General features: G+C 41.4%; 1 protein-coding gene across 1 annotated transcript in view; it reads left to right on the top strand.

The window, feature by feature from the left end:
• DNAI3 (dynein axonemal intermediate chain 3) overlaps nucleotides 1-18,253 on the top strand; it is a 60,306-nt gene extending 42,053 nt beyond the window's left edge. The window contains exons 16-21 of the mRNA XM_054513214.2: nucleotides 3,227-3,290; nucleotides 9,475-9,605; nucleotides 11,456-11,660; nucleotides 13,136-13,227; nucleotides 14,281-14,403; nucleotides 17,722-18,253. Of these exons, the coding sequence (XP_054369189.1) occupies nucleotides 3,227-3,290; nucleotides 9,475-9,605; nucleotides 11,456-11,660; nucleotides 13,136-13,227; nucleotides 14,281-14,403; nucleotides 17,722-17,862 (756 nt within the window). The 3' untranslated portion in view covers nucleotides 17,863-18,253. The remainder of the gene's footprint in view (nucleotides 1-3,226; nucleotides 3,291-9,474; nucleotides 9,606-11,455; nucleotides 11,661-13,135; nucleotides 13,228-14,280; nucleotides 14,404-17,721) is intronic.
• The last annotated feature ends 425 nt before the right edge of the window (nucleotides 18,254-18,678 follow it).

Here is an 18,678-nt window from a genome sequence, read left to right as displayed (position 1 = left end):
CTGCCATTTTTTGGCACCTACTATAATAACCAAAGTGAGCTTACATTTATTGGACATTTTCTATATAGCAGGGTCTGTGCCAGGTATTTGTTCCAAATTATATCTCATTTAATCCTAATAATCTTGTAGGGATTAATCTTCACTTGCAGATGAAGAAATGAGGCTCAAAACTTTATCTATGGCCATACAGAGACAGAGATGTCTTTTTCATTCATAACTCTATTTCCCTGAAATAAAGGGTTCTCAAGAGCATACTGCCCACCAGGCACAGCACTAGGCCCTGGATCAGACATGAATCAACACACAGTCCCTGTCCTCAGGGCACTCACTGCCTAGATAAGGAGCGAGACATTAACGGCATTATCCATGCCAATGCCCATCTAGAAGTCACGGGGACAGGACAGGGGAGATCGGGGAAGGCAGACTGTTAGCTGGCTGGACTTTGGAGGTTGAGGAGGCATCTGAAAGATCAGAGTACAATTCCCAGCAGAAGTAACAGCCTGAACAATACTTTGGAATTATGGAGGCTTAGGATTTGCCTGGAGATAGTGGAATCACTTGTGCAAGAGGGAATGCTATACCTTGAATGCTAGGTTGGGATCCAACCAAAGAGCCTTTTCTGCCATGTTAGGGAATTTGAATTACATTTGGTGAGCAGTGAGGCATTTACCAAACAGATACTTGTTTTATAATTTGGGCTTTCAATTTTTTATAACTTGGGCTTCTAATTTTTTTTTTTAATTCTGGAAAAATATAAATAACAAGTTACCATCTTAACAAATTTGAAGCGTATAATTCAGTGTTATTAGATATATCCATATGATTGAGCAACACTCACAGCCATCTATCTCCAGAACGTTTTCATCATTCCAAACTGAAATTCTGTACCTGTTAAAACAATAACTCACCATTCCCTCCTGCCCCCAGCCCATGGCATCCACCATTCTACTTTCTGTCTCTGTGACTTTGACTACTCTAGGTACCTCATGTAAGTAGAATCATATATTTGTCTCTGTGCACACCAGAGTTTTGTTTTTGTTTTTGTTTTTTTTACAGATTTTTTTATTTATTTTTTGACAGAGAGACAGCAAGAGAGGGAACACAAGCAGGGGGAGTGGGAGAGGGAGAAACAGGCTCTCCGCGGAGCAGGGAGCCCGACACAGGGCTTGATCCCAGGACCCTGAGATCATGACCTGAGCCGAAGGCAGATGTTTAACTGACTAAGCCACCCAGGTGCCCCCATACCAGAGTTTTTAAAGCAGGGGCTGACAGCTTTAGGAAGATGAATGACCACAAGATCTTAAAACAGAAATTAAAGTATGACACCCTGTACCTAAACTCTTCAGTGACAACTCAGTCAAACATGAACAAAATCCAAACTCTTCACACTGTGACCTACAAGATTCTGTGTAATTTGGCTCTTTCCTATCTCTCTACCCCATCTACACCAATCTCCCTCTCTCCTTCCAGCTGCTTTGATTTTTCTCTTTTTCTACCCCAAACTCTTTCCTGCCTTTTGAGCCCTTGCCCTCCTTAGAGTTAACTTAATCCATCACTCAGCAGATATTGCAGATACTTATTGAGCATGTACTATATGTCAGGCACTGTTCTTGGCCCAGGGAATAGAGCAGTGAACAAACAGACAAAATTCCCTACCCTCATGGGCTGACATTCCGGGGGAATGCTCTTCTACCAACACCTGACATGGCTGATCCGTCTCCTTTGGTTAGAGAGAATAAGGGAGACCTCCCCGGGTTCTAGACTGGCTAGTGCAGGGCTGAAGCAGGAGGGAGTGGAGGCAAGAAGGTGGACAGGCCAGCCAGGCAGTGATTTCAAGGGGGCCAACCCAGAGATGAAGAGGGCATGAGCAGTGGGGCCAAGAATGTCAACATAGGGGAGGAGGAGGAGGAGAATTCTCAGCACCGGGAACTGGATGGAGGAGTAGGAAGGGAAGGTCCCAGCTAGGTGGCTGCCGAGAGAATGGGCGCTCAACACATGTGGATGAACCTGGTTCAAGCTACTCCTCTGTGACTTGGTTCTGTTTGGTGTTGCACGTATCCATTGTGAGACCCAGGAGATATTAGTGACTCTTACAGGACTCTGGTGGAGGCTGGGTCACATATAGAAAGTTCCTAACAGCGGTGGCAAACACCGTGGGCTCACTCATGATAAGGGTGGGTGAGGTGTCACAGCCAACAGGGGAGGTATGTGCACTGGACGCGGGCTGGTCTGTGCTCCCTCGGCCTCGGCACCACCAGTGGAGAGTGGAGGGGGGGCTTGTCCTCTGACTCTGAATTTCCAACACCAAACACAGTCCTTGTTTGTTACGTGTGTTCATGAATAAAAGCACAGATGAGGGAATGAGTGGGCGCCGGCCAGATGTTTCCCCTGTCCTCTCCCTTGCCTACACATCCCAAGCCATCCTCCCAGGCCTCTCAACTCCTCTTTTTATACACCCTCCTCTGTGTTTTCCTTTTATCACCCAGAAAGAAAAACACTGAAATTAGGAGCCTGCATCTGGGTGATCCTGAATAAGTCACTTAACCTCTCTGAGTCTCCGTGTTCCCTCTGTTAGATGGGTCATGGGACTAAAGGTTTTCTCTAAACCTCTCCCACCTCTGCTGTTCACGGGTTCTGTATCTTTTCCCTGTGTGTGGCTGTTTCTGCCCCTTTACACCAGGTCCCCCTGCCTTCCCGTCTCCTTATAATGGCCATAAGGAGATTTGGAATATATATTACTAGTTATGTTATTTAAATGGAACTTTGTTTCCTGTTCTCAACTTTAAAGGTAATGCTACCATATTATCAATTTACATTCCCCTTTTCTCTCTTACTCCACAAATATTTTTAAGTACTGACTTTGTATCATGCTGAGAACAAATCACTGAAGAAGTAGAACCAGATCCCTTCCTGGAGTTTTTGGTCCATTGGGACAATTTCCTACTAACAAAAACTTTAGAAACCCAGTACATAGATAATCTCCATAAATGCCTGTGTTTTCCATGTCACTATGTGTACATAAAAATTCAACAAATTCATTTTTTTGTTCAATATAAAATCAAGTAATCATTTTGAGCCTCCTCCACACTATATCAAGTTATGATTTGACTGAGTTAACCTGTTGCTTTGTGCTTGTTTGGGTTACAGTCAGTCTTAGTACATGCATATGAGGTCTTTTGTCCCTTAAGCTGTCATTGTACTCATCAGAAACCTGTAATATTTTTAGGAAGGTGGAGTGATATACACAGATTGGAAAATGGAAAGAGACGCTGAAACTGGCCGATTGATGAGTAAGTTTTGATGATTGCTCTTTTTTTTTTTTTAAAGATTTTATCTATTTGAGAGAGCGAGAGCGAGAGAGAGAGGAGAACAAGGAGGGGGGAGGAGCAGAGAGAGAGAGAGAAGCAGACACCCCCACCAAGCAGGGAGGAGCCCACAGGGAGCCTGCAGGGAGCCCAACATGGGGCTCGATCCCAGGACCCCGAGATCATGAACTGAGCCACAGACACTTAAATGACTGAGCCACCCAGGCGCCCCAAAGTTACTCCTTTTTACAAAGTGCTGAGTAACCCTGGCCTTGCTGAGGGGAGGGAAGGCACTTAACGTCGTGTGTCCGCACATACTCAAAGTGAGGGCCTCAAAGAGCAGCACTTGGGAGCCTGTTAGAAATACAGAACCTTGTTCCCTACCCCAGGCCTGCAAATCAGAATATGGATTTTTAATAAGATTCACCTGGTGATTTGTTTTCACCTCCCCCAAATTTGAGGAGTACTGATCTATTGATGCTTAAATGACTAAGATAGTTGGACAATTAAAAAACAAAAACAAAAACATGTGTTTCAATAATGCAACAACTTGGTAATTCATCTATATGAAAAATATTAATGTGAAATTATAAACTAAATTTACAATGATCTTGGCGACGTCGGAACAGAATGGAGAAGTAGCTTCAGGACCCTCCTCTCGGACTAGCAGTGTGCAGACTCTGGGCAGCTGAGCAGCGGTATGGGGACCACACCCAGCTGGGAGCAGGAATCAAAGAGTTTAGGCTCCCTAATAAGCTAAGCTCTCTGTCAAAGCTTGGAGCCCTGAGGTTCACTACAATTACAGCTGCTTACTTTAAAGCTTTGGATTTGATCATGGCATGAAAATGTACTTGAGCCACATTTCGCAATGTGGAATGACCGGAAGCACAGGAAGAGGTAGCTGCTGGGACTGCTAGCATACCTTGGAGCAGTGAGGTGGGGCAGGCAGGCTAGGTTTGCAGAAGGGAATCTGATCTTAGAATAAGTGGGCATGGGAGTGACTGAGCGGGGTCAGAGGTCAGAGATACAGCCTGCAGGGGACCGCTGCTGGGTCTCAGGTCTCCGCCTCGAACTTCACCCCCTCCCCTTCTATCTACTGAGTCTGGCTCTGCAGACTGGAGTCGGCCTTAGACCCAGAAAGGCGTGCTTTCTCAGCATTGCCTTCAGGGTAGCCGTATTAATCTGGAAACGGAAGCACTCCCTAGTTTTCTGACATAGAACCTCTGACCAGAAACCAAAATGTGTGTTATTGATAAGAGTGGGGCATTGAGAGAGAATTAGATGTGATCCAAGGAAAGGTCAAGGGCTTGCCGAACTGAGACTGATTTTCCACTTTCCCTTCATTTCAAATTCCAGGATTCAAAAGTTGAACTCAAAATTATACATTGGATATAATGAATTACATTCAGCTACTTTTATGTTTATTCATGTACCTGTTTATTCAATAATTCATGAGTATTAATTGTGCATGTACTGCATGCACACGGCAGCTGTCTCCACTGTTCTGCTGAGACACCCATGGAGACCCTGATGCCATGACTTGGTTACACTGGTTCTTCCTGGTCTCAGAGAGTTTCTTGGGGCCTTTACCATGGTGCTAGCTTCCTAAACTGCTTTTGAGACAGACTCTGACAAACAGGTTTAGTTATTTATTTTAATTTTTTTTCCATTTATAGAATAACCAATGATAATAAACTTAAAAACCAAGAGCTTTATGTTTGAAATTTACTAATGTTGTTTGTTCTTTTTTTTTTTTTGAGAGAGAGAGAGAGAGAGCGAACAAGAGAGCACGAGCAGGGGGTGGAGATAGGCAGAAGGAAAGGGGGAGAGAGAATCTTAAGCAGACTCCATGCCTAGCATGGAGCCCAATGTGGGACTTGACCTCAAGACCCTGAGATCATGACCTGAGCCAAAATCAAGAGCTGGACACTTAACTGACTGAGCCACCCAGGCGCCCTTTGTTCTTTCTTTCTTACTTTCATTCATTCGTCAGTTCATTATTGAGAATCTATTTTGTGCCAGGCACTGGAGGATATGAAGATGAACAAGATATTATCCTCCCCCAAAGGAGTTCCATGATTAGAAAAATCAAACACATAAACAAATGATGACATTACAGTCATTAGAGCTGTGGCTAGAAGCAAACACAAAGTGACATGGGAAACCAGGAAGGGACCAACTCTTTTGAGTTACTAAGAAAGGGCCCTACTGAAGAGAGATACATTTGAGCTGGGTCTTGAAGGGTGGATTGTAATTTTCCAATTGGAGAAAGATGTGCCAGATAGAAGGAATAATAAATGCAAAAACATCGAAGCCCAAAAGAGCAGTGGACAATTAAGAAACAGGGAGATCTCCTAGCCAAAGCATAGCAATAGAGAGGGCAGCAGGAGAGGTGTCAGGAAGGATAGCTGGGTCCAAATGGCTAAGAGCCTTGAGAGCCTACTAAGCTTTGAAACTTATCCTAGTGCCACTGGTATAATCAAAATATCACTCTGGCAGGAGAGGAGGGGCTGGATTAATTTATTGGTGAGACTTACAATGGAAGTAGGATGATCACTTGCAATAGTCTAGATGAGAGATGGAAAGGACTAAGTATAGGCATGGTAACAGGGATGTACAGCAGAGGAAATATAAGAGAGGATTAGCAGTCAACATGCCAGGATTTTGTGACCAAGGGAATATAGGTTGGTAAAGAAGAAGAGTTGCTTTTAATTTCCTGGCATTTAGTTCATTGCAAAAAAAAAAAAAAAAAAGGAGAGAAATAACTTTAACTACTTACCAAAAGGATACTTTAAAATCATCATAATACTTTAAAATACTTTAAAATCATCAGTCAAGCATTTTGTAACATGGTAAGCCAAACAACACTTATTCCCATTGGATAATGGCTGAAGTTCAGAGAAAGTCAATGTTTAGACCCTCTAAACTGTGCACTGCTTGCCCGAATTACATCCATAAACTGGCAATATTTTCCTTGAGAGCAACCAGTCTAATGTTTTTCGTAAACACCATGGAGTGTACCTGAGTAAAGATGAGGTGATTACTGGGATGCAGTCCTTCTTGATTTCCTAGGGACCCCATGTTCTTTTTTTTTTTAATAAATCTTTTTTTTTTAAAGATTTTTATTTATTTATTTGAGAGAAAGAGAGAGAATGAGAGAGAGAGAGCATGAGAGGGGGGAGGATCAGAGGGAGAAGCAGACTCCCTGCTGAGCAGGGAGTCCGATGCGGGACTCGATCCCGGGACTCCAGGATCATGACCTGAGCCGAAGGCAGTCGCTTAACCAACTGAGCCACCCAGGCGCCCGGGACCCCATGTTCTTATCAACAAGGCAGGAAGGAGAATTTCCTCTTCTAAGAAAAAGCTTCTGAAAGGCAGTACCCTAAATGAGATATATGTGATAAAGAAGGAAATCAAAATTTCCAGATGATCTAAGTGACAAGCCAAGAAATGCAGGCTGAATGATGACAATTGTCATAATTATTTCATGTACTCTACTCACAAACTGCCACATGCCATGCATCATGCATTCTTCCAAGTACTTTCCATGAATTAGCTCATTTAATCCTCATAGCAACCCTAGGGGGTAGGTACCAGCATTGCCAGGTTTTGAACCTAGACAGTCTGCACTCTTAATCACATCACTATACTGAACCCTGCATTAGATAATGATTCTGGAAACTACTTCTTTGTTTATTGTAACTTTCTCATAGCAACTTGGACTGGGGCATCTGGTACTCCATTAGTAATTTAAGGACAGCTCTATCCATTGCCAGATAGAACTAAATGTCCCTAAAAGGACAAAAGGAAGGAAAAGTTATGGGCTGAGAACATCTAACATGTTATTTTAAAGTATAAATCTTGGTGGTTGTCAATCTTGCTATCGCTGGTAATCATTACATTCTGCAGAGAGCTTCCCGACTCATGGATGGCCCTGCTCACCAGAGTGAGGTGGTGTCCAGGGAAGCCCCACTATAGGAGGTTAAAAACCAGGCTCTGAAAAACAAGAGTGCAACAAGAAGAAAGCTGCCAGTGTCCAGGGCTTTCCTGACTTCCCAGGAATCTTCCAGATTGTTTCAAGATTGCCTTAGAAGTATGTCTCCTATGCTATCTTCAAGACGGAGCTTCAGTTGGAGGAAAATAGGTCTTTTTTTTTAATCCAGGAAAGCTACATTTAAATTTTTTATTTTTACTTTTTATAAACTTTTTGAATTGTGGTAAAATATACATAAATGTGAAATGTACCATCTTAACCATTTTTAAGTGAAATGTACCATCTTAACCATTTTTAAGTGTAAATTCTGCATGCAACCCATCTCCAGGACTGTTTGATGTTGCAAAACTGAAACTCTGCACCCATTAAATACTAGCTCCCTGTTCCCCTCTACTCTCAGCATCTGGCAACCACTATTTACTTCCTATCTCTCTGAATGTGACTACTGTAGATACCTCATATAAGTGGAATCATACAGTATTTGTCTTTTTGTGATGGACTTCTTTCCCTTAACATCATATCCTCAAGTTTCACCCATGTTGTAACATATGTCTGAATTTCCTTCCTTTCAAAGGATGAATAATATGCCATTGCATGTATATATCATATTTTGTTTATTCCCTCGTCTATTGATAAACACTTGGGTTGCTTCCAAATAATGCTGCTATGAATATGGGTGGACAAATATCTCTTTGAAACTCTATGAGCTATTTGCAAGGTTTAGTAGGTGCGGTTTTTTTTTTTTTTTCAGCTTAATGTCCCATTGGGGTTCTGAGGGGGGGGGAAATCCAGCTTTTACATAGCTATCAATATGATGGGATTCACAGTAAGTTCATGGTATGAATATAAGGTAGCTGGACATTATGGTTTGGCCTAAATAGGACATATCTTTATGGCCATTTTGAGGTGGGTGTGGGCAGCAAGGAGTAGGGAGCAGCCAGCCCCGCATCCAGGTCTGGGGGAGAGGAAACCCAAGCAATGATAGGGTACACAGCCTAAAGGAAAGGAGGACCTGTAGGCTGGAGCAGAGAACTCTTGATTTTAACATCTAAACCTGCCTCCCCCTGGTCTTTCCAGTTGCAATAAATGGAAACTCCGTGGAGTCAGCTGCTCCTAGCAGAAACCTAACATTCTCAGTCCTCCTATTCAAGCCATCTGTAAGTCTTGTCATTTCCAGCTTGCAAATATTTCTTGCTCATCTACTTTTGTTCATTGTACTTTCAACCAAGCTACCAAGCTCTCTCACCAGAACTACCTCCTATGGTGTCCCCTCTTTCCTTTTACCTCTCTCTAATTCATTCTCTTCAGAGCAGTCAGAGAATCTTTAGAAATCAGTCAGATTGTCTTCTGGTCCTAAAGGACTCAGTGAAACACATCATGTGGAGAATATAATCTAAACTCCTTTCCTACAAGGCCCTGTGTGGTCTGGACCCTCCTGGTCCCCATCTGTTTCATATGTCTCATGCTGGGATTACCAGACTTCAGTCTTATTGCTTTCCTCAAATTTATAAAGGCACTAAGCATTTCTCTCTGCAGGACTTGGGGGTGCATTGTTCCCTCTGTCTGGAATACTCCTCCACATTAAAATCTTCCCACACCAAAGTGCTACTTAGGACTAAATGACTCATCTTCAGAGGACTTTTCTGACCATTCGGTCTAAATTATGGATGTGCCTCGTTACTCTTTCTTGCAATTTTTTTCCACCATAACACTTTTAACATTTTGTTATTATATACTTTGGGATTTGTTTATTGGATATTGGATATTATTTATTGAGTATCTGTCTTTTCCATTAGACTATAAGCTCCACGAGGGCAGGATCATGTTCATTTATTAACCATTGTTTACCCAGCCATTTTTAGTACCTATAGATACATATAGGCAATCCACAAATATTTTTTGACCAACCAAGTGGGTTAATGAATGCGTAAATGAATAAGAACATGAAATATTCCTTTGAGCTGGAAAAATGGCCTTGATGGAAACTCCCTAGACTTCACATAAAAAGAGGAAGAGCTGTTCCTTGACAGATTCATTTACCCCAACTGACCTCTTGTTGTCTATGCTTGGATCCCATTAATCATGACCTGTCCATCCACTGCAGTTCTGCCTATTCGTCATGCAGGAATATAAACACTATTATTAAAGATGAAGTGGCCTTTTCCATCCCAACAGCAAAGAAGCCAGTGAGCCTCTACACTATCCATGATGGATCTGTCCACACTGTTCAGAGGTCACCTTTTTACAAGGACATTATCCTCACCATTGGGGGATGGAACGTGGCCATCTGGAAAGAAGGTGTTATGGTGAGTTGCCTGAAAAATGGAGGAGTGGGTGTGTGGTCCTTTGTTACTGAGAAAGACAATGGGAACAACAGACTGTTCTGACATAACAGTGCCTTAGGGACACTTTTTAGAGAAATTACAACAGATGGCTTGGGTTCCAGCTTGTCAGCAGAACCACGGAAGCCTTTTGAAAACACAGCCATTTGCCTTTCTTCCCTGAGGGAAGGAAACAATATGTACATCTCTTGCTCTCTAAGACCTAACAGTCTTTTCTTCAAAATATGTATTGTGGGCAGTTGATTTATTTTATGTTTTTTCCTCCCCTTAAAATAAACGATGGGATGCTGGTTACTATGGAGTCCAAGGAGAAGCACTGCGTCTATCAACTTCGCTTCTATACCAGGAGTACGTCCACAGGTTCAGACAGTGGGAGTAAGAAGGCTAAGGGGTTCGTTGCCAGGAGACCAGAGACATGCATGGGCCGCAGGGAAGCAGCAGCAGGGCTCTGGCAGTCAGGATTAGGAGAGGGCCTGGTTCCAGGCAAATAGAAGCTAAACTGCCAAAAACTGGGAAGACCGATAAAATCCAGTGAAGCCAGGGTGTGAGGAAATCAGCATGACAAGTCCCTTTAGTGTGCAATTTAAGATCATCAAAATCCGAAATATGTATGTGTATCTATTTCATAGCTGTAATACATATATTCTTCGAAAAAAATGATATATAATGTGTATATTTATATATATAACATTTATATGAGTATATATTCTTCGAATAAAATGAATAAAAATATACATATATTCTTCAATAAAGAATATATATATTCCTTAAATAAAGTGATAAAAATATACATATACATATATATATTCTTTGACCTAACACTTTCACTTCTGGGACTCTAACTTACACAAATACTTGTGTGAATTTAGGTACGAGTTTGTCATTGAAACAATTAGAAACTACTCAAAGTGCCCATCCACAAAAGGACTTCTACTTTATACCAATGTACTTTGGTATGTCCAATTTTCTTTTTTACAGTGAATAAGTATCAGTTTTGTTGTTAAAGAAAAAGAAAATTAGGCAAGATTGTCCATAGACTATTCAGGGGCCAAGAACAGGGTTATCCACAGAAATGGAAGGAGCTGGGCAAGGTGGGCAAGAACAGGATAAGGAGTCCATGAATCTGAGATATTCTTCGTTTCCCATAGGGAAGTTTCTTATGCATGTCTCAGAGGGTAGGAAACAGCTTCACAGTTTAGTCTCTGCAGCTATAAGTAGATAAATGAATACACCTGCTTGTCAGGTGGAGCGCGACAGTTAAGAGGAGAGCACATTCTGATCTTTTTTCTCTCTGAAAACCTCCCAAAGAGGGCAAATTACCCCATGGTGAAGAAAAGAGAAGCTGATCTTGTACTAATGCTTTGCTGGTCTAAAATCCTCTTCCAAACAATATTTGCAAGCCATTGGATGCAGTTCGCAGCTGGAATTGACTTTTTATTGGCTTTTTTTCCTGGCTGCCAGAGTTGTCTCCATTGGAAATAGACACCCAACAGCAAAATAAAGGTATAAGCAAAATTTCCTTATAATCTTTACTTACCTAACATCCACCAATCTCCAGCTTGACTGGAAGGTTTGATCTTTTCTAAAAGGCAACTAAAATAAGAAAGAAAAAAATGTTAGAAAAAATGCACAGGAAGTAAAAGAGTTGGCATTATATAAAATCCTATAAGAAAAAGAACTAAGAGTTCAGAGTGGGCATAATTGTGCTGTTCCATGATCATAGCCATCTGAGTTGTACTTAAAGAAAATCATTGTGAATACACTTCAGATAATAACAAAAGTTTTCATGTGTCCTTTTAAAATTTTGTTTAAAGACTGGACCCCTCCTTCAGTCATCCTGTGCACCAAAAAGGTATACTGCAGGCCACTGGTCCCTGACAAGGCCTGGAGTTTTCTATATTGGCCGAGAAGATGGATACATTGACATCTGGGACCTTCTGGAGAAAACTCATGAGCCAGCCCTGTCACAAAACATCTGCATAACTATGATCACCTACATCAAACCCTGGACCTTCTCTGGTGTGTTAATTCTAATTAAATGACCTAAGTTATTTTGTTTTTTGGGGGGTAACTCAGGAACATTTTGACATTCATCTGGAAAGTCTCTGATATTTTTTTCTCAAGTTTTGCCCATCCCATACTTTCTCTTCCCTTCCTTCCCCTTCCTTCTTACACTCAAACTCTGGATACAACCTGAGTTTCTCTCGTTGTTTTCTTTATCAACAATTATTTCTGAGGCATGGTTAGTATGACAAGCAGAGGCTGATTTTGAACCAACCACATGATGAAAAGCATCCTTCTCATCTTCTCCAGGTCAGACAGTGTGATCCCTAAATCTTTGGTACCTTTTGCTGCTTCTTTCCCAAATAGAGTAATTCTTGTATCTTTAATTTTTCATTACATCACAAATTTTCAATATTTTATCATTTTTCTGGCTTTTCCCTGGACAATATCAAGCAATTCTTTTCATGAGATCAAATGACTCTCTGGGGTTATTTATCTATTTAAACTTTTAACTTTTGAACTAATTATGAGGAAAAAAACATCGTATAACAAAGCAAGCAGAAATTCAAGGATGTGTCCTCGGAAAAGTAATTTATATCCTTTGTCCCAATTTCTCTGTTTTACCTAAGCACTACTTTCTATATAAACCCAGTATATTTGCCTCTTTTAAAAGAAGTTTCCCTTTGTTTCCAAGGTATGCATGCATAAAATTGTCTTTCTATCCTTTTCTCTCTCAGAAACATTACCTTTAGAAATTCAGTCTTCAGAATTTCTACAGTGTCACATTCTGGCTACCACTTAGCCTTAACGTGTCACCCAGTGTGGGTTTTTCCCCATCTTTGCTATAAAACATTGCTTTTGTATACATCCAGGGATTATGAGTCTAGGATTTAACAATTTAAACCAAACCTTCTGAAAATAAGAAAAAGAAAAGAAACCCCATACGATAAGGTAGAAAATTAAAATTCTTAAACACATTTGTGTTTTATATCCATTTTCAATGATCAAAAGAAGCGATCTGTTTTTATAATAAGAAAATGGGTTCTGGTTGTGTCTTTGAAATTCATCTGGATAATGGTATCCTTCAGCCCTTACTGAGTCTTTGGTGAAAACTGGCTTCATGATTTTTCTTTGAAAATCTTTCCCTGTGTTATCCTCACTTTCTTCTCAAGTCTGTCCAGTAGCCCAGCCACACAGATAGTCAACCTCAGCTAGGAGCCACACTCCTTACAGGAGCACCAAGAAGACAAGATTTGAGGTGGGCAGGGTGGCCGTCAAAGGCTTCAGGTCTCGACTTTCATTTCATCAACTGGAAAAAAATGATTTTTATATATCAGTTAATATTGTCCTCAGTCATGAAAGCCTGATGAAGATGCCAAGATTATCATAACCACAGCAGGTCTTTTGGGAGACCAAAAAACAAAAACACATTTCATGTTTAACCTCCAGGATGACTTTCTGTTCTTCCCCCCATTTTTTGGAACTTTCAGCTAAGCAGCAATTTATAGCCATAGCTGATTATTATGGAACACTGCATATATTGGAAATTCCTTGGACGTTAAGTCACCCCTCCACCAATGAGGTTAGTACCTTTTGGCTCTGAGAATTTATGTGACCAGATATTACTGAGGCATGTTTTAAAAGTGTGTTCAGAAATGACAGCGTTTTTGCTCTGTAAGAAAACAAAAGAATCACACAATCCCAAATAAGGGATGTATTTCTGTTGTATAAGTTAAATAACTTGAAACCTCAGAAAAACAAATGTGATGAGAGAGAGGGCAAGTAAATGAAGCCCAGATTCAGAAAAGAATTGATTTGGGTATTCATAAAACGTTATTTTCAGACTGTCGAAGGACGGGACTCCTATTTCAGTGATGCCCTTCCCGGAGGCCCAGTTGACATTTTGATACATTTCTCCATTGCCCACCTCCACCCCGTCTTCTCCCAAGTTGGTGTACTGTAGGCAGCATGGCTGAGGGGGCAATTTTCTGCCCTTCCATAGGCACCACCCGCCAGTTTTAAGTAATAGTAATAATGAGGTGATAAAAAGAAAATCAATGAATAGAAATAAGTAACCAACATTATATATATAGATTGCAATCTGCCACAAGTCCCAACATCAGCCTACTTACTGGCAAGCAGAAAGCTTTCCATCCCCTGGCTGCTTTGCCCAAGGTTTCTGCTGACTTTGCTGCTTCTGTTCTTCTGTGCACACACCAAGTCCTCCAGGGAACTCAGCTTCCCTTCCTGTCCCTTTGGGGTTTACGCTGAGCTCCTCATCTGGGTTTTCCAAGTTTGGTTGATGATATGATACTTTCCTCAGGCTTAGAAGTGAGAAACAAGGAAAGGGAAAAAAGCCATCCCTGAGTATTTCTTTTACAAAACTGTAATTTTTTGCTGTTCTCTTCTTCCAGCCCCATTCCCTTCGTGGAATCCTCCAATTTGCAGGGCCCTGAACCTTAGCACAGTAGCCCCCACCCTGAGCTAGCTCCTCTAGTAGTGGGCCTGTGGGTGGTATCCCAAAGCAAGTAAGCCAGCTAATGAATTACAAGCAGCAGGAATTCTTCTAGAGCCTTGTGAAGAATACGAGGGCTTCCACGTGGGCACCCCTCTCATGGGCCTGTGCTTCTAACAGGTATCAAGCATGAATCACTACTTTGAAAGAGAAGTCAAGCATCTGGAATATATAGAGGAACGAAAGAAAATTCGTGAACAAGAAAAGAAGGAAATGGAGCTGGAACTTGAGAAGACAAAAGTTGTAAGTGAAATTTCAGAAACAAAAGCCGTTGCCTTCCTCTAACCCCAGTGGAAATATGTATATTTGGCTTATTCCACAGTTTCAATAGGAAAATTATGCCTTTTCACATTCTTCTCTCTTTCTCATGACAGTCAAGAGGGTATTTCTCTCATTTCCTAGATTACCATGAGTGACAACTATCAATTGGACACCTATCTAGATTCTATCCAACTTAACTTTCTAAAGTTTTCCATAATTTCAAAGTCCTTTAGATACAAAGGCATCTGAATATCATTCATAGATACAACAATTCAAAATCTGGAATCTTTCATTGCATAGAATTTTAACATCCAGTGAATAATACCTTAAAACATGTAGTGCATGGGGCACCTGGCTGACTCCGTCCACAGAGCATCTGACTCCTGATCTCGGAGAAGTGAGTTTGAACTCCACATTAGGTGTAGAAATTACTTAAAAATTTTTTGTTTAAAGAAAAACAGGTAGTCCAAAAAGAGTGGAATATAGAATGAAGACACATGGGCTCAAATCCCAACTCCACCCACCACTACTAGCTACGAGATCTGGAGCAGGGCTTATGTCACTGCTGAGCTTCAGTTCTTGTCTTTAAAATGGGAATCCAGGGGCACCTGGGTGGCTTAGTCATTAAGTGTCTGCCTTCGGATCAGGTCATGATCCCAGGGTCCTGGGATGGAGCCCCACATCGGGCTCCATGCTCAGCGGGAAGCCTACTTCTCCCTCTCCCACTCCCCTTGCTTGTGTTCCCTCTCTCACTGTATCTCTCCCTGTCAAATAAATAAATAAAATCTTTATAAATAAATAAATAAATAAATAAATAAATAAATAAATAAATAAATAAAATGGGAATACTGATAACTACCTTTTAGGATTAGGCTTTTCAGTTCAGTAACCCGACAAATAGTAGACTTTTAGTAAATGGGAACCAGTATACAGACAAATGGATAGGAACTTTACTATAATATAATATATGGGAACTATAAAATTTGAGATAGAGGAGAATTTGGTAGAGGACACATCTTTCTCCCAGAAAGGAACCTAAAGCTCTGAAGGCCCTCACCTTTCTGTTTCCCAGCTTCTGTCACTGTTGGTCTTCCCTTGCCCACTGGGATTGGGACCTTTGGATATTCTGTGAATTTAGTTCTCTCTCTCTCAGCAGAGGCCCCTCAGTCCACATTTCTACTTCTCTCTTGCTCATTCCCTTCCTAGGCTTTTTGTCACCAGCAATTTCACCACTGATCCCATTTATAGATTCTTTTTTTTTTTTTTAAGATTTTATTTATTTGACACAGAGAGAGACAGCGAGAGCAGGAACACAAGCAGGGGGAGTGGGAGAGGGAGAAGCAGGCTTCCTGCGGAGCAGGGAGCCCGATGTGGGACTCCATCCCAGGACCCTGGGATCATGACCTGAGCCGAAGGCAGACGCTTAATGACTGAGCCACTCAGGCGCCCTATAGATTCTTTATAGGCAAATATATAACCTCCTCCAGCACAATTATTCATGTGAGAGCATGAGCATGTGGAATTCTTAATGTTAACATTATCACTTATTGATAGATATGTATCAGTGTAATAAAAGCAGAAGGCCTCATTTCAAAAGGATTGTTTAGTGGTGGCAAGGTATAAAAGAATACCAATCAATTAACTTTTCATCATTTTCCCTGCTATAAAAGATTTGGTCTCGGTCTGTTCTTTTGCATACTCACAAACACTGGTTGAAATTCTGTGGTGTGAGACAACCGGACACCCTTCCTTTATGCCCACAATTACCCATGATTATTGTGAGTGATTAAATACCACAGTGACAGCTCCTAATCATCCACATCAGCTGGAAGCCAGTAGACCTGTGGAAAATCCAAAAATAATTTGCATATGAAATACTTTTAAAACACCTGAATATTATAATAATCATATCTTGAAATTGTATCATGTGTTTGAGTTTCCAAAACATCTCCAGCTTCTTCCTGTAGCTTCATTTCCATGTAATATAGTACCCTCTTTTTTTTTTTTAAAGATTTTTTTATTTTTTTAGTTGAGAGAGAGAGAGAGAGAAAGCTCGAGCAGGGGGAGGGGGATAGGGAGAAGCAGGCTCCCCGCTGAGGAGGGAGCCCCCACATGGGGCTTGATCCTAGGACCCCCGGGATCATGACCTGAGCCAAAGGCAGATGCTTAACAACTGAGCCACCCAGGCGCCCCGACATAGTACCCTCTTTAAAGTAGAGCTACTACTTCTCCCATTTTCTCTGGAACTAGATTGGAGATAAACGAATGGACTTAAATGGGCTCCTCTGTTACATTTAGAACATGGAAGGTGTCACCAAGGAAAAACAAGTAATGTCAGTGAGAAATACGTTCTAACGAGCAACCGCTGATAACAGGGAAAATGGGAACAGCTGTAACAACCTCAGGGGACTGTAGAGGAGATTAAATGAGTTAAAATATTTACAGCACTTAGCCAGTAAGCGGCACATAGAAAATGGTAGGAAGCGTCTACTGTTGTGATTACAGAAGGCAGGGGGAGATCACACATCCATCCAGCATGGCTGGTCTTGACAGGTGCCCTGCCGTTGCCAGGGATGAGGCTGTACATGTCAACCCACAAATCCGAAGGAAACCGTACACCCATCTCTTTGCAAGCACTGAGTCTGGGTACAGCTCACTTCTTGAAAAATAATAGTAATTACAGCTCTAACAGCACATGAAATGGGAGTTTTTCTAACTGGAATTTCAGCTGGAGACCCAAAGCTAGAAAAAGTAGCAGTTTCCGTGTGACCCATAAGCTGCTGTGCCATCTAAATAGGACTTAGTAAAGGAAGGAATTCAAAAGAATTCTGTAAGCTCTAGGCAATTATCCACACTTCAGGCTACAGGAGGGGGACAAGAATCACGGGAAAAAAGGAAGACTAGAAGAGGGGATTTTTTTTGAGAAAGAGGTGTCAAAGAGCCATGTATTCCCCACTTCCCAGTTCTGCAAAACCAGACTCCATGAGGAGACCTTCAAGGGACCACTGCTAGAAAAGGGTTGCTGGCCAGGATGGACATCTGGCCTCTTCACGTCTGGCAGGAGGCTTCCCAAGCCACAGAGACCTGCACACCCTTCTCCACTCTCTCTCTGCCACCGCCCTTCAGGGCCAGCTGCCACTCTCCCTCACTGTGCCAGAGATGCCCTCCTGCCCTCTGCCCTCCCGCAAAACCCTCCCAGAGGGCAGTGGCTAGGCCAACTGCTCAAAACCAGCCCCTTCCTTTCTTTGGTATTTCTAGCTGTCAGTGCTTTATTGGGATGATTTGGCTTTTCCCCCCTAGAAAACGTATCAGAAGTCAAAGGAACAGTTGGAGGCTGAATTGAAAATGGACTATGAGAGTTACTTAGAACTGGAAAAGAACACCCTCATCAACCTTGGCTTCATCAAAGTGAAAGAGACGATGTCATTCATGGACTTGTAGAAAAGCTTTCTACAAGGGTGTTTTGGGGATTTTGTAGGACTTTCTTTTCTTTTTATTCATCATTTTTTATGTAAGGTGAACTAGCAAACTAAACATTAAATGGGTTTACTTATAAATAGTAGCCTTTTATGTCACTGCTATTAAAAATTGTTTTATAACAATAAGATCTGTTTTGATTTTTGGATTGAATGTGTACTGAAATTTGTACTGAATATGAAAGTTACCAATAACGGAATTTTCATTTTCCTATAGTAATCCCTTCACCCCCCTGTCCTTGATGTCTACTTAGAGCCCCTAATCCCAGAGAGAAGTGGAAATCAAACTTTGTTCCCAATTACCAGGTTGCTTTTGGTTGCCCCTCCAAACAGCGCTCCCACCCCCTGGGGCCTCTGCACAGATTGTAGTGCTATGTGTTCAATACCGTAGTAGCAAATTGAATCCAGGAATATATGTATAAAGAAAGGATAATACATAAAGATCATGTTGGGTTTACCCAGGGAATACAAGGTTAACTTAACTGTAGAAAATAAATCAATGACTGATTAAAGGAGAGAATTTATGCTACCAAACGGATGCAAAAAAGCAGTGATAAAATTCGACATCTGTTCATGATAAAACAACAATAAATTTTTATCAATTACAAAAAGAAGGGAACTTCCTTCCTGTGATGTGGGGTATCTAAAACAATCCTACAATAACATCATACTTAATGGTGAAAAATTGAAAGCTTTCTTCTGAGATGTGGAACAACACAGTTCCCCCCAACATGTCTTCTAGTCAATGTTGTACTGGGGGGGTTAACCAATGTGGGCACAG

Source organism: Mirounga angustirostris, unplaced genomic scaffold (assembly GCF_029215605.1).
Source record: "Mirounga angustirostris isolate CCGP_5_RB_7025 unplaced genomic scaffold, mMirAng1.0.hap1 SCAF_4, whole genome shotgun sequence".
Taxonomy (NCBI): domain Eukaryota; kingdom Metazoa; phylum Chordata; class Mammalia; order Carnivora; family Phocidae; genus Mirounga; species Mirounga angustirostris.
This window is presented reverse-complemented; position numbering and strand designations above follow the sequence as displayed.